Source organism: Xyrauchen texanus, chromosome 16 (genome assembly GCF_025860055.1).
Source record: "Xyrauchen texanus isolate HMW12.3.18 chromosome 16, RBS_HiC_50CHRs, whole genome shotgun sequence".
NCBI lineage: Eukaryota > Metazoa > Chordata > Actinopteri > Cypriniformes > Catostomidae > Xyrauchen > Xyrauchen texanus.
The window spans coordinates 42,804,668-42,819,769 of record NC_068291.1 but is presented as its reverse complement, the minus strand read 5'-3'; the positions used below and the strand labels follow the sequence as shown (position 1 = coordinate 42,819,769).

Sequence of the window (15,102 nt, the reverse complement as noted above, 5' to 3'; positions counted from 1 at the left end):
CTGGAAGTAGCCATCGGAGGATGGGTACATGGTGGCCATAAAGGGATGGACATGGTCAGAAACAATGCTCAGGTAGGCCGTGGCATTTAAACGATGCCCAATTGGCACTAAGGGGCCTAAAGTGTGCCAAGAAAACATCCCCCACACCATTACACCACCAGCCTGCACAGTGGTAACAAGGCATGATGGATCCATGTTCTCATTCTGTTTACGCCAAATTCTGACTCTACCATCTGAATGTCTCAACAGAAATCGAGACTCATCAGACCAGGCAACATTTTTCCAGTCTTCAACTGTCCAATTTTGGTGCTCTCTTGCAAATTGTAGCCTCTTTTTCCAATTTGTAGTGGAGATGAGTGGTACCCGGTGGGGTCTTCTGCTGTTGTAGCCCATCCGCCTCAAGGTTGTGCGTGTTGTGGCTTCACAAATGCTTTGCTGCATACCTCGGTTGTTACGAGTGGTTATTTCAGGCAAAGTTGCTCTTCTATCAGCTTGAATCAGTCGGCCCATTCTCCTCTGACCTCTAGCATCAACAAGGCATTGTCGCCCACAGGACTGCCGCGATACTGGATGTTTTTCCTTTTCACACCATTCTTTGTAAACCCTAGAAATGGTTGTGCGTGAAAATCCCAGTAACTGAGCAGATTGTGAAATACTCAGACTGGCCCGTCTGGCACCAACAACCATGCCATGCTCAAAATTGCTTAAATCACCTTTCTTTCCCATTCTGACATTCAGTTTGGAGTTCAGGAGATTGTCTTGACCAGGACCACACCCCTAAATGCATTGAAGCAACTGCCATGTGATTGGTTGATTAGGTAATTGCATTAATGAGAAATTGAACAGGTGTTCCTAATAATCCTTTAGGTGAGTGTACATAAGACACTGAATGAAAAAACACAGAACTGCATTTTGACTGACAGTTGTTAGAAATGTTACTTTATCATCAGGTCACTTATAACTACTAAGCAGCTATTTCCTCATGTAACATTTATCTAGTTAATCTGATGTGTGTTATTCTAATAATTTCACATACAGAGACTAAAATAAATCTAAATATGTGGTAACTGTGCTGTGACCTGTACCATGAAGTCGGTTTCAGTGGCTAGCCAGGTAAGTTTTAGTTTAGTTTGCCTTAACCCCAGGTTTACCATGAAAGTTGGCTGGCTTTTAGCGGTTTTCCTCGCCATGGCAACATGCGCTACATAGCTAACCTGCTCCGTAACAGGTTTCATTCTGGATTGCAGATCACTAACAGATGCTGAACCAATCGGCTGTGAGTAAAATGACATCTCTCACAAAATCGGCTCTTCATGATAAATTATGTATTTGAGATAAATATACTAAATGTAGATTTTCAGCAGATAGCGTGTTGTATTTTATTTAAAAAGTAATTGCTTTGTATTTTAACCAACTTTAGCCATAGCAAAAAATATCTTTGAAAATATAAATATAATAGGCTATCTATAAAACTGCCAGTAAGATTGATTAATATGATACCTGCAAAAAAATTATAATTTTTAAATATTAAAAGCTCAAGATTGCTATGAAAAGGGGTGAATGCCACACAAACCCCTCTTTCTTTCATGGACTCGAGATGAACATATAGTATTTTATTTGAAGTTATAATAATATTAGCAATAATCAATACAAGCGGAACATTTATTTGATATGTCAGTTTCTCCATTTGGTATATTTCCGAAATCGTTACTCTCCATCTGTGAAATTATGGGGGTTCTGGTTTTAAAGATGCTATTCTGATTTCCCTACATACATTTTATTCAGTTTTATTTCTTAAGGATAATGCCATTTTACCCAAAATAATGTTTTCTGGATGTATTTCTATTGTGCAGTTAAATATTAAATTAACTTGTCTGATCACTTCATTTCACCAGCTGTTGTATTTACTTTGATTAACAGGTTTTATAAAAAAAAACACATTTGTATCTTCCAAGTATATTCCCTCCAAACACTGGATTGAGCAGTGTGGAATATATGATATTTCTCATTTTAATTCATCCTCCCACCTACATATAATTTTATTCAGAGTGTCCTGTATGTCTCTTTCAAGTGCACATTTTAATCATATTGATTATATAATGTATTAATGGATGCATATCCTGTTTTATTTCTTTTAATTTGACTTCTGTTAATAAATATGTTCTTACCAGTAAATAATTAAATAAATGTGAATTTGGAATCTTATATTTATTGCTATGTTTGAAAAGGTGTCCATTCCTTTATCAGTGAAATTATCTCTTTCAGACCTCTATCAGCCCAAAACTTCAAAGTATTATCTAATTCTTGATTTTACAATTTTTCTAACCAAATTTTAAAATTACTATTAATAAATATTATCTATTGATTTAAATGTGTGGCTTTGTTTGGGTATGAACAGGGATATACTTATATATTCCCACATTTGATACATTTCTATCTTCCTCATTTCACTTTAGATTCTTTGTTCATCCCAAACAATATAGATTGAATTTGAGCAACTTTATAATAATTTATTACATTTGTGAATTCTAGTCCTCCGAGCCTTTTTGACAAATTAAGCATTTTAAGACTAATTCTAGATTTCCTATAATACAATATATATTTACAAAATATCTTATTCCACTGTCTAAAAACACTTCTTGATACACTAACTGGTAGATTTTGAAAAAGGAAAATAAACTTGTGGAGAATATTCATCTTTATAGTCTCTATTCGTATTGTAAGCAATAGCAGCCTATATATATTTGCAAAAGTTTTGAATGATATATAAAGTTTTCAATTCAAATGAATATAAAATCTTTAAATATAATGAATAAGCCTGTGTGTTCTTGTTGTGTAAATGTCTTTAATTGCTTTATAATTTTACAGTTATCCCTTGTACTGTTTTAAGTCTTCATGAATTCATTATACAGGCCTCTGGAATGAGCCAAAACATAATTAATCTGATATATCTTCAAAGTCTGTTCTATTTAAATGTTGCTTCTTACTGGAAAAAAAAACCCTCAATTGCGTTTTATAATAAAATAATGTTATACGAATAGATCTTTTTGACAGAAGTACTTACCGTCACTGTTTACTTCCTCAGCCAGTGACGTCAGACCCGCCTTCAAGTTTGGCGCCTAAATAATGTCACTTCCGGAAGTCTGACGCGCCGCTTTTCATGAAGGATTGTCCACTTTATGTTTTTATTTTTTTTACTGTCACTTGTAAAGTATTATTAGTCGTTAAGCAGCTACAGTTAAATGACCTGCGCTTAAGATGTAACTTTATTAAATTATATAATAACGTTACTTTTTAAGCTCAGGTCATTTCATTTAAATGCATTGGTTTCGAAATGCACAAGCTATGCTAATGTATGCCATATAAATGCTTCTTCATTTATGTAATAATGCTTTCATGGTTCTATTTATTATATTTATATTACGTAAGAATTTATTTTATATCATGACTATTTTTTCCTTTATTTATTGTACTGCATTTATTAACCTACTGTTTTTATTGATTTTAAGGCATTATTTTCAATGACTTTTTCCAATGAATACTGCTCATTGAGGACTGTAAGACAATACAGCATCATTTTCTGTTAAAACTGCTTTGAAACGATGTGTATTGTGAAAAGCACTTTACAAATACAAATTTGTAATCATTAATATATTTACTTATTTAGTCATTCATAAATAAACATAAGTAAAATAATAAATAAATATATTTATTAATTTCCCCTCAATGTAATAATTTATGTATTTTTTTACATCCATTTATATATATATATATATAAATATTTCTTTTATTTATTGGAGTATTTTATTTTTAACTATTTTATTTTTAATTATTTCTTTTTTATTAATATTTAATTTTTAATTATTATATTTTTTATTTTAAATTATTTATTTTAAACTATAATTATTTTTTATTTTTTTTACTTTTTATTTAATTTATTTTATTTTATTATTTTATTTTATTTTCGGCCTTTGAGGGGTGGTGGCTTTAGTTGCAGTACATCATTGCACCAAACGGTGTCGCGGTTTCTCACTCAAGGACGCGCCGCATCATCAGCATCACCCGACAGCAGGAGCACTCGAGCATTCTTCATGATCCTGCATTAGAGCCGCGCTCTCTATCAACAAACCACGGGCCTCCACCGATCTAACAGCGGCTCTACGCGCATATCACACTTTAAATCATGGATAATTCTGGCAAAGAGAAGGAAGCCATGCAGCTGATGGCAGAGGCGGATAAAAAAGTCAAATCATCGGGTTCGTTTCTCGGAGGGATGTTCGGGTGAGACAGAAACGCTTTCGTTGCAATGATGATGATCACGACCTGACATTCAAACACATTCAATGCCTAACAGAACTGTGCTATTGTGGTGTCCCTGTAAGCTAAATACATTATCTTGTGTGCCTATATGCTTATGTTCAAGATACTAAATGAAACGTTTCTCAGCGGGCCTAATGATGTCCAATGTCTCCATGTTGCGACATATAAAAACGCATTTACATTTCAGTCTATTCTAAACAGTTCTCATTACAGTTCTAATTCTCATTAAATTGATTTTGAGCTTGCATTTCAAATGATTTAAATAATGAATCAAATGTCAATATTTTACAGGGGTAATCATAAGGTAGAGGATGCATGTGAAATTTATGCCAGAGCTGCCAACATGTTCAAGATGGCCAAGAATTGGAGTGGTATGCATAACAGTCATTTCACATCTCTATAAGGTGCATTATTGCAGTTACAGCAGAGGAAGGAGTTTGTAATGTGCAATATTTTATTTTGAATGTAATTCTTCTTAATTAGTGCACACATTCTGCTGCTTTCATCATATTGCTCCATTCATTAATATTTCAGTTTGAACTCTGTCAAGTAGACCCAAAGCCCTTGTTTGATGTGTTATATCTATGCTCAAAACCAAGTTATTTCAAGTAGCTGTAGTGCAAGCTTTATTGTCCGTAATGTGCTGATGAATGTGTTTGTGCAGCTGCAGGAAATGCATTCTGCCAAGCTGCCAGACTTCATATGCAGATGCAGAACAAACTGGACTCTGCAACCAGCTTCGTCGATGCAGGAAATGCTTACAAGAAGGCAGATCCTCATGGTGAGATTGCTGCGTGCAATAAATCAAACCTTAATCAATATAAAAACAAACAATTAAAGTGAGGGCAATTTTCTAGTTTCAATAAACAGGCTGATTTCCCAAGTGTTGTCACACTTGTACACATTCACACTAGGATGTGATGTCCTCATATTAAAATGATGCCTTTGTTGTTGCTTGATTGATAGGTTCATTGATTGGCTGTTTATTGCAATAGGAAAACTATATGCAAAAATGATGCGATGAAGAAAGATGACTTTTTAGATGATATTTCTGGCTTGTTTCCAAATAATTTCATTGATTCATTCTGATATTTTGCAGAGGCTATCAACTGTTTAAACGCAGCTATTGACATTTATACAGACATGGTAAGCCAAACTCACATTTAAGAGTGTGTAATAGATATTGTAGTATTTGTGTAGTATATGTGTGGGCGGCCGTGGCTCAGGTGGTAGAGCGGGTCGGCCACTACTCGCAGGGTTGGCGGTTTGATTCCCGGCCCACACGACTCCACATGCCGAAGTGTCCTTGGGTAAGACACTGAACCCCAAGTTGCTTACCCATTGCTCCCAATGGCAGCTAGTGCCTTGCATGGCAGCTCTGTCGTCATTGGTGTATGAATGTGTGTGTGAATGTGTGTAAAGCGCTTTGGTAACCTCTAAGGTTAATAAAGGCACTCTATAAGTGCAGACCATTTACCATTTAATTGCACACCTATCAAATAAAATGGCATACTGTTTATTCACGAATTTGCATGTGAATATTACACACTGTAACATTTAACCTTTTGTTTGATTGACAGGGGAGGTTCACAATTGCCGCGAAGCATCACATGACTATTGCAGAGATCTATGAATCTGAGCTAGTGGACATTGAAAAGGTGCAGTTTACCGTTGAACGTATAATGGATCGTGTAGACATTGAAGACCAAATATTTGCACTTTATATCATTAGCATGTAATTGTTTCAATAATGGCACTCTAACCGGCCTGGCTGATGTGATGTTGTTTTAGGCGATTGCCCATTACGAGCAGGCCGCAGATTATTACAAAGGCGAGGAGTCAAACAGGTTTGGATATCACAGTCTTCATGATCTACACTGTAAAATAACATCTCAATCCATTTAAATGTAAAACTGTTTGTTTACTTACTGCCATATGTTTTTAAAGGGACATTCCAGGTTCAATGCAAGTTACACTCAATCGACAGCATTTGTGGCATAATGTTGATCACCACAAAAATGTATTTTGACTTGTCGCTCCTTTTTCTTGACAAAGCAAAGCAAATTCTGGGTAACAGTGAGATATTTCAAATGGAAGTCAATGGGGCCAATCTGTAAACATTTAAATACTCAGCCACAATACATAAACAATATGTGTGTTAACATGATTTAAGTGTGATTAAAACACTTACTGACATTTTCTGTGTTTAGTTATATCCAAAATTACAACATTGTTGCCATGACGATGTAATGTCAACAAACCCTAAAACACCAAAAATGTACAGTTCATAACAAATTAGTTTTAATAGATTAATTAATTAATTAATTAATTAAAGTGCTTTTATAAAATTATAAGCTTCACATTTCTGAAACCCTCCAAAAATTGTCCCCATTGACTTCCATTGTAAGTGTCTCACTGTAACCTCCATTTTTGGGACGAGTCAAAATAATATTTTGTGGTAAACAACATTATGCCACAAATGCTGTTGATTGAGCTTTATGGATCCAAAGGGGGGCGCTGTATCGCACAAACATTTTACACTTAAAACATTAAAAACTCTGTACATACTGTAAGTCTGGCATGCGAGGTATCATTTGAAAGCTTAGAATCTGAACTTTCTGCATCACTTCTGCATTTATGTACCTTAAAATAACAAAATAAGGCCTGAAAACATTCACGGTGAAAATAAGCACCCCTAGAGGTAAGGGGCAGAGATATTTATAACTATAAATGGACATGTCATATATCAAATGAAAGCTCTCACTCTCCGAAAAGTGACTGTATATTTTTTTTTTGCCCTCATACGACAGATCGAAAGATTGTCAAAAGAATCTCAAAGTGAAATATGATTTCTGAAGTCATCAAATACAAATGTGTTTTTATGCACCAATAGCTGCTGCTGTAAGAACCAAATAAATATAAATATATATATATATATGTTGTTCACGAGTGAGGGGACAATGGAGCGGGAGGTTGGCCGGAGAATCGGGGCAGCAGGGGCGGTATTGCACTCGCTCTATCGCACCGTTGTCACGAAAAGAGAGCTGAGCCGAAAGGCAAAGCTCTCGATCTACCGGTCAATTTTCGTTCCTACCCTCACCTATGGTCATGAAGGTTGGGTCATGACCGAAAGAACTAGGTCAGCGAGTACAAGCGGCCGAAATGGGCTTCCTCAGAAGGGTGGCGGGCTTCTCCCTTAGAGATAGGGTGAGGAGCTCAGTCATCCGTGAGGAGCTCGGAGTAGAGCCGCTGCTCCTTTGCGTTGAAAGGAGTCAGTTGAGGTGGTTTGGGCATCTGGTAAGGATGCCCCTGGCCGCCTCCCTAGGGAGGTGTTTCAGGCACGTCCAGCTGGGAGGAGGCCTCGGGGAAGACCCAGGACTAGGTGGAGAGATTACATCTCCACACTGGCCTGGGAACGCCTCGGGGTCGCCCAGTCAGAGCTGGTTAATGTGGCTCGGGATAGGGAAGTTTGGGGCCCCCTGCTGGAGCAGCTGCCCCCGCGACCCGACTTCGGATAAGCGGTTGAAGATGGATGGATGGATATATATATGCTTTTATCTTAGGAGATTTTCTAAAATATGAACCATTTTTACTTGTCTGTGAGCTTGTTTGTCTGAATAATCTAATGTTTAGATTATTAAACACAGAATATGCCATCCAAAAGGAAAAGCATGCAAAACAAATAATCAGAAGTATATTTTCAAATATTGATTATATAATGTTATATATCATCACAAAGGGGATCTCAGCTTTCTAATGACACTAGATTGAGCTTCTAGTCCACTCAGAGGCCGAGATATTCAATGAAACAACGGGGGGTGGTGCTTGGACTGAACATTAGACTGAATGTCTATGGACGAGCACATCTGTGAGGACTAAAATGCATTAGAGCGCCACCTACATTTCACATCTGTATATTGTGATGGAATGTGATAGAGTGTATGTGATTTCTAGTGATTTCTGCCACTTAACAGAATAAAATGAGACTTTTCAAAGTGAGGTAGAGTGAACAGAACCAGAATTACATGTTTGCAAAGAAAAAATAAATATATATTTATATAAAATGTCTGTTCATCATAAGAGTACAAACACATACAATTTTATTTATGAATAATTGGAGTCCTTTTTTATTATTTGTGCGGTTCTCTGGAAAATGAGACCAATTCTTTGCAATTAGTCCACAGTATTTGTGAATGGTGAGCTTTTAAATTTGATTGGGAAAAATTGTGGGTGGCAGCCCAAAAATACTTTTTGTTTAAGTTTAAGTGGTAACATATGAACCCAGAATATTCCTTTAAGTAAAATTAAAGTTGTAGCAAAGTTACAGCTTTCATTTGTACTGTTCATTGCACATTTTCAACCATGTTGAATTGAAAAAGTCAAGTTGAAAGTCTGAATGCTCATTACTTGGAGTGGAAAGGTCAGAAATTAATGTGAGCATTTTAATGGATGGAAACAAAGATGTTGTTACATAATGATCACACAATGTATATCATTGTCCGTTATGTCAGAATATCATTAAATGTTGATAATTCACCCCAATTTCCTTTGATTTCCTTTCTATTCATCATGTTGGTTGTAGAAAAGCTCTTATGTAAATGCTTATTTATATTCTTGAATCTTCTTTCATTCAGCTCTGCCAATAAATGTCTGCTGAAGGTCGGCTCTTACAGCGCTCAGCTTGAGCAGTATCCCAAAGCCATTGAGATCTTTGAGCAGGTAAGCTGGGCGCTCTCAGATCCATTTGTACCTTAAATATTAAAGAGGTGAAATCATTTCTGATAAATGCAGCACACCTTATAATATATATATAATAGAGGTTGTTCAATAAATGGTAAAAGAATAAACGAGAGCAAATGTGGTGAACAGAGAAAGAAAAGTGAAGGATTTGAGAGGTAGCAACAACTTGCTACAAATAAATAAATAAGCAAATCGTTTAGCTGTTATTCCAATGGCAGCAAACTACGGTGCTCATCTTTCTCCATTTGGCCCTGTTTGTTTTATTTACTTATTTATTTGTAGCAAGCTGTTGCTTACGTGTTGTTTACAAAAAGTCGTAGAAGTACGTCAAAAATTGTGCAAACGCCTTTATGCATTTATATGATATGAGCAATCAAGCATAGTGGCCCTGGTTTTTGGGGCCACGATGTACATTACTAGAATATCAGTGAAGGTTGTGGGTGCATGCTCCAAATGCAATGCAGTGGTGCAACAGAGTGTAACAGACACCACGCCGCAATATACACAATATATTCACAATACACAATGGCCCTAATCTACTAAGATCCCAAATTAAGGGTACTAATTTTCTCATGCAATCTATCAAATTGCTTGTACACTTTGTTGGCGTATTGCAGGTTATTTACTAAGAATAATTGCGCCAATATTTTGGACACACTCTCTAAAAGAAGGCTTTTGTTTGTGGATTGTACCAAAGGTAACCATTTCGCTCACTTACGGCTCTCACTGAATACCGTTTTATTTTGAAATGATGTAGGATATAAATGTAATTTATATTAGGCTTGTATTTATTATACGATTATAAGAAATCAACATAAAATCCCTGCTATTTAGCAATAAATTGTAAAAGTAATTGATTTGCATTGACATGTTTGCATGTTGGAGGAGTGACTTTTTAATTGCATATAATTAAAGTGAACGTGCAAAAATGACAAAGATGTGTTAATTTGTGCATCTGAAAAATGCAATCCTCAGAGGACTGTCGGTAGATCAGCTCTGACATATTTTGCATGTGCGATCAAGTTTGCACATGTTTTTATATACACAAACCAAACATTTGGTAGCCAAATCATGGCCAGTGTACAAAAAAACACAGAAAATAGCACCAGCGCTTTACACATCAGAACCAATTTGCACTGTGTTTGCTTGATGCATTCTGTTAACAAACATGTGCTGTCAAATAAAAGCAATTCTGACTCAGAAACACTTTGTTAAATGCTGTTAAATGTTCTCTTCCCATTCAGGTCGCAACCAAAACAATGGACAACCCGCTCCTGAAATACAATGCTAAAGAGTATTTCTGGAAAGCAGCTCTGTGCCACTTCATAGTGGATGAATTAAATGCAAAGGTGAGTAGTTTTATTAACTCAGATGCTGTTGAGTGGTGGTGTAGTGGGCTAAAGCACATAACTGTTAATCAGAAGGTCACTGGTTTGATCCCCACAGTCACCACCATTGTGTCCTTGAGCAAGGCACTTAACTCCAGGTTGATCCGGGGGGATTGTCCCTGTAATAAGTGCACTGTAAGTCACTTTGGATAAAAGCGTCTGCCAAATGCAAAAATGTAAATGTTGATTGTAACTCTTCATTTCAGCTGTTGGATCCTTCTAGTTTGACTTTTGTAACAACACAAAATGCATGTTTGTTTTCTTTCAGCTTGCCATTGAAAAGTATGAAGGGATGTTTCCGGCATTCTCTGACTCAAGAGAATGTAAGCTTTTAAAAGTAAGTACAATTGATTTATAATTGAAATATGTTTATTGGCTATCAGCAATTGTAAATATGATAACAAATGTGAACACATACTATAAATAGTTTTGTAGTTTTTGCTCTGATTGGTTTTCCTCTCTGTACAGAAACTTCTGGAAGCTCATGAGGAGCAGAACTGTGAGGCGTTCACTGAGGCAGTAAGTTTGTAAACTCTGTAAATGTGCAGTGACAATGGGTCGTACTGTATAGGGGAAACCGGGGCTAGTTGTCACAAGAGCTATGTCTTAGTCACTATAAGGTTTTGAGTAAAAAGTCAAATTACACAAATGTGTGTTTTCTCTAGGTGTTGTATGTTTGTTTCAAACACCTAGTTAAAACTGTATTAAAATAGGATATTGTAAAGGTATTAATGGAAAGGAGGAGGCGAGAACCGGCTTGACAATATCAATTATATTTAATTAAGAACTTAAACCAAAAGACACAAACTCACAAAGGTGTTTGATTAGCCTGATTAGCATGATAAGGGGCTGGGTGCGTAGAAACACAACCCGGCCCAGCCCTCTGCCCTGTCATATTCCTCCCTCATTCTCTCAGGCCGGGGAGCCTCCGGCATGACGTACACTCCCCCACCCCCCTTCCCTGGGGGAGGGCATGCCTTACTCCCCATCCCCACCTTCCTGAATCTGGGAGGGGACAGGGGAGGGAAACAATAATGATTAAAATAGGGGGTACTTCCTGTAACAGTGTAGTACCCCCAACAAAAAAACACTGTAAAATTTAAAAGAGGGGAAAAGGCCAACGCGGCGCGGCAGTGGGAGAGAGAAAAACACTTACTCGCTGGTTCTCCGATACGCCGTAGCTTGGTCATCGGCCACTCTTCCACCCTCTAACGGATGACAGCCGCACCTCCCCGGGCGGATCAGAGGAAGTCCTCTGGCCCCTGGCGGACGGAGCGCCCCGATGCGTTTTCAGCGAAAAGAAGGGGTATCCCCGCCCCTGACAGCGGTTCTCCCTCTCCAGGCAGTCGCCCCTCACCCGCTCGCTGTCGGCTGTCCTCTTTTGACCCTGCCACGTTTAGCGGCAGCTAGGGGTCTCCCCCCGCCCCTGGAAGTGGCCCTGACCGCTCCAGGCGGTCAGCTAGGAGCCCCTTCTACCCCTTCTACCCTTGTGGTCGGCAGCCGTTCTTCCACTTCCAGGCGGACTGGCTCCTCCGTCCCCCGACAGATGGCCGCAGCTGCTCCATTGGGGTGGATGGTAGTGGCGAGAACTCCCGGGTCTTCGGGACCAGTGTAAAGGGGTTAATGGAAAGGAGGAGGCGAAAACCGGCTTGACTATATAAATTATATTTAATTAAGAACTTAAACGAAAAGACACAAACACACCAAGTTGCCCAAATTTGCCCGTATACGCTCTCTCTCTGTCGCACCCAGCCCTGCCCTCTGCCCTGTCACAGATATATTTGTCAATTTACTCCAACAAACTAAAAGCCTTTAGCCTCCTTGTTAGAGCACCCGGCTCCCATGCCGGGGACGCCAGTTCAAGTCCCGTTTGGAGCGGGGCGACCAGGATCACTAAGACTACAATGGTGCCGTGACCCGGATGGGAGTGAGGTTTAGGGGGGTGAGTGTAATGGGAGCCAGGTGGTAGATAGTTGTGCAGTGTGTAAACCTTACTCTCATGACCTCAAGAGGTGCACTAGCGACTGATGCTAAAGGCTCCTTGTTTGAGCACCCGGCTCCCACACCGGAGACGCCAGTTCGAGTCCCGTTCGGAGCGGGGCGATCACTAAGGCTTTACAGTTTGTGTCTCTAAAGAAATTGACTTTCAAAAATAAAATTGAGACCCTGAAAAATTTTCACTGGAGCAAAAAGTATGAGAACTACCCCCAGTCTCCTTTACATACTACATCACACCATCACTGTAGAAAGGTTTAGAATGTAACCTCACATAACTTAATCACACCCAGCTCATATACTTAAGAGTTCTGTAATGTTCCTCATTTTGACATTATTTCACTAAATTATGTTTATCTGATCCAGGTAAAGGAGTTTGATTCGATCTCCCGTCTCGAACAATGGCAGACCACGATGCTGCTGCGTATCAAGAAAACCATCCAAGGTGATGGAGGTGACCTGAAGTGATGCGTTGAAGACAGATATTGTGGCATCATATCCAGTTTAATTTCTTATTGTACTGTATGTATATGTGACAATCTGGTTGAACATTTCTGTAGTGCTAGAACTCAAAAACTAGCCCAGATTCCAGTCTGTTGAGATATTAAAACAGGTTACTTGTATTGTGATAGACTGGCGTTTGGGAAACCAGAAGTATATACAATGTTAATATTGCTTATTCACTCCTGGAAGGTCTGTGCAATTACATTTCTCAATCCCTTTACTTCACCATGAAGAAATCTTTAACATTAACCCTTGTTTGTACTTGTATGTGGCGTGCATGATCCTGTAGAGCTGTTATCTTTCTAATGTTCACTTACATGTTGTCACTGGTACTGTCATGCATGATAAATGTTTAAAGTGTGTTAATGTGGTGTAAACTATCAGGAGTTTGTGTGCGCACTTTATTTCAAAACTTGTTTAGATTGAAAACACATTGCATTTGCTTATTATAACCATTTTTGGGCCATTGGTCTCAAAAATGGAGCCGATGCTGTCTTTGTCGAAAAGGAAGTGTTTTTGTCCAAGTTTTAGCATTACTGTTAAATTAAGCGTAAATGTTTCTAAGAGTCTCAGAAAACATGATGAAAATAATGTTGTTGAAAATGTAAATATCAGTTACGATTGTTGGTTTCCTTTCGTATTATTTATAATTTTGTTTAGTTAGTTGTTGTTTCACTGAGGCATATGTTGTTTTAAACATCCAAAATGTATCATTCTTAATTGTTTGTTCACTTTCTGCTTTGTTGTTTGAAGTTCTATACAGTGTTATAAATCGTTTTACTCTTTATTTCAGTAATTAAATGATTATGCTGATTGAATGAACTGATATATCAAACAATAAAACACATTGTGCGACTGTCAGGGAAAAAATAATGTAAAATAGATGGCAAATCTTATTGAGACATTTCAATAAATGTGCTATTTGTTCAAAGATTAATTATAATAAATTATGATCCACACCATGTCTGATGTTTCTGGTATTATTAGTGTTTTAAGTAAACATGTATATTTATATTCTTACATGGAATTTAGACTTTTATTTGATGCTTTATCCATTTCTCTAAATGTTAGAGTCTTATGGAAGTTGCCATAATGAACAAACACAATCAGTTTTAACTAATAAAACAAACAGATTTCTACACATTCACAGTGTAGGTTGGACAAAGTATGATAACCCCTATTCTAATGTTGCCAACACAAGCTAAATAGAGCCATGAGTTGGCAAACTGGCATCCAATTTATGAAACAAGATTGTAGGTGCGGGTTAGAGCTACTTTGACTTATAAAAAAGCACTCAAACATTATACGTTTGTTATTCACAAGAAGCTTCTGCTGACGTGGACCACACCTTGCATAAAGCTGGAAAGGTTTACAAAGTTATCTTGAGTACACTTATAGACAAACTGTCTATAAATGGAGATGATTTAGTACTGTAGGTACTCTCCCTAGAAGTGGCCGTCCAGCCAAGATGACTCAAAGGGAACACCGCAGAATGCACAATGAGGTAAAAAAGAGACAGATAAAGACTTGAAGGAATTATTGGAACTGGTTAACATCTCTGTTCATGAGTCTAATATATGGAAAACATTAAACAGGTATGGTGTTCATGGCAGGACACGATGAAGGAAGCCACTGTTTTCCAACAAAAGCATTGCTGCCTGAAGGGCACCGCATACCAACATGAAAACATCATCCCAACGGTGAATTACGGTGGAGGGAGCATCATGATTTGGGGTTGTTTTGCTGCTTTGGGAGTTGGACCGATTACCATTATTGAGGGAAAAATGAATTCCCAAGTTTATCAAGATATTCTACAGGATGATGTCATGGTTACTGAGTGCCAGCTGAAGCTCAGTAGAAGTTGGGTGATGCAGCAGGACAATGTAAATCCTCCACAGAATGGTTTCAAAAAAACAAAATCAACCTTTTAGAGTGTCTCAGTCCTTAACCCAACAGAGATGCTGTGGAATGACAACGTTCAGGTCTAATCAGCAGCTAGGGTTCACTTTTTCTACAGCACTGTGAATGTTTAATGGGGTGTGTTCAATGAACACATGAAAGATTATAACTTTTTGTGTGTTGTTATCTTAAGCACATTGTGTTTGTCTATACTTGTGATTTTGATTCAGTTAACAATATTTTCTATATGTTGCTG

At 37.7% G+C, this 15,102-nt stretch overlaps 1 protein-coding gene across 1 annotated transcript; it reads left to right on the top strand.

Moving 5' to 3' along the window:
- The first annotated feature begins 4,049 nt into the window (after positions 1–4,049).
- napba (N-ethylmaleimide-sensitive factor attachment protein, beta a) lies at positions 4,050–13,902 on the top strand. Its single transcript, XM_052146186.1, has 11 exons — positions 4,050–4,281; positions 4,612–4,691; positions 4,985–5,101; positions 5,420–5,466; positions 5,901–5,978; positions 6,112–6,167; positions 8,955–9,039; positions 10,305–10,409; positions 10,717–10,785; positions 10,917–10,967; positions 12,810–13,902. The coding sequence occupies exons 1-11, from the start codon at positions 4,184–4,186 to the stop codon at positions 12,909–12,911; spliced, it is 888 nt and encodes a 295-aa protein (XP_052002146.1). The 5' UTR covers positions 4,050–4,183; the 3' UTR covers positions 12,912–13,902.
- Positions 13,903–15,102: the final 1,200 nt, after the last annotated feature.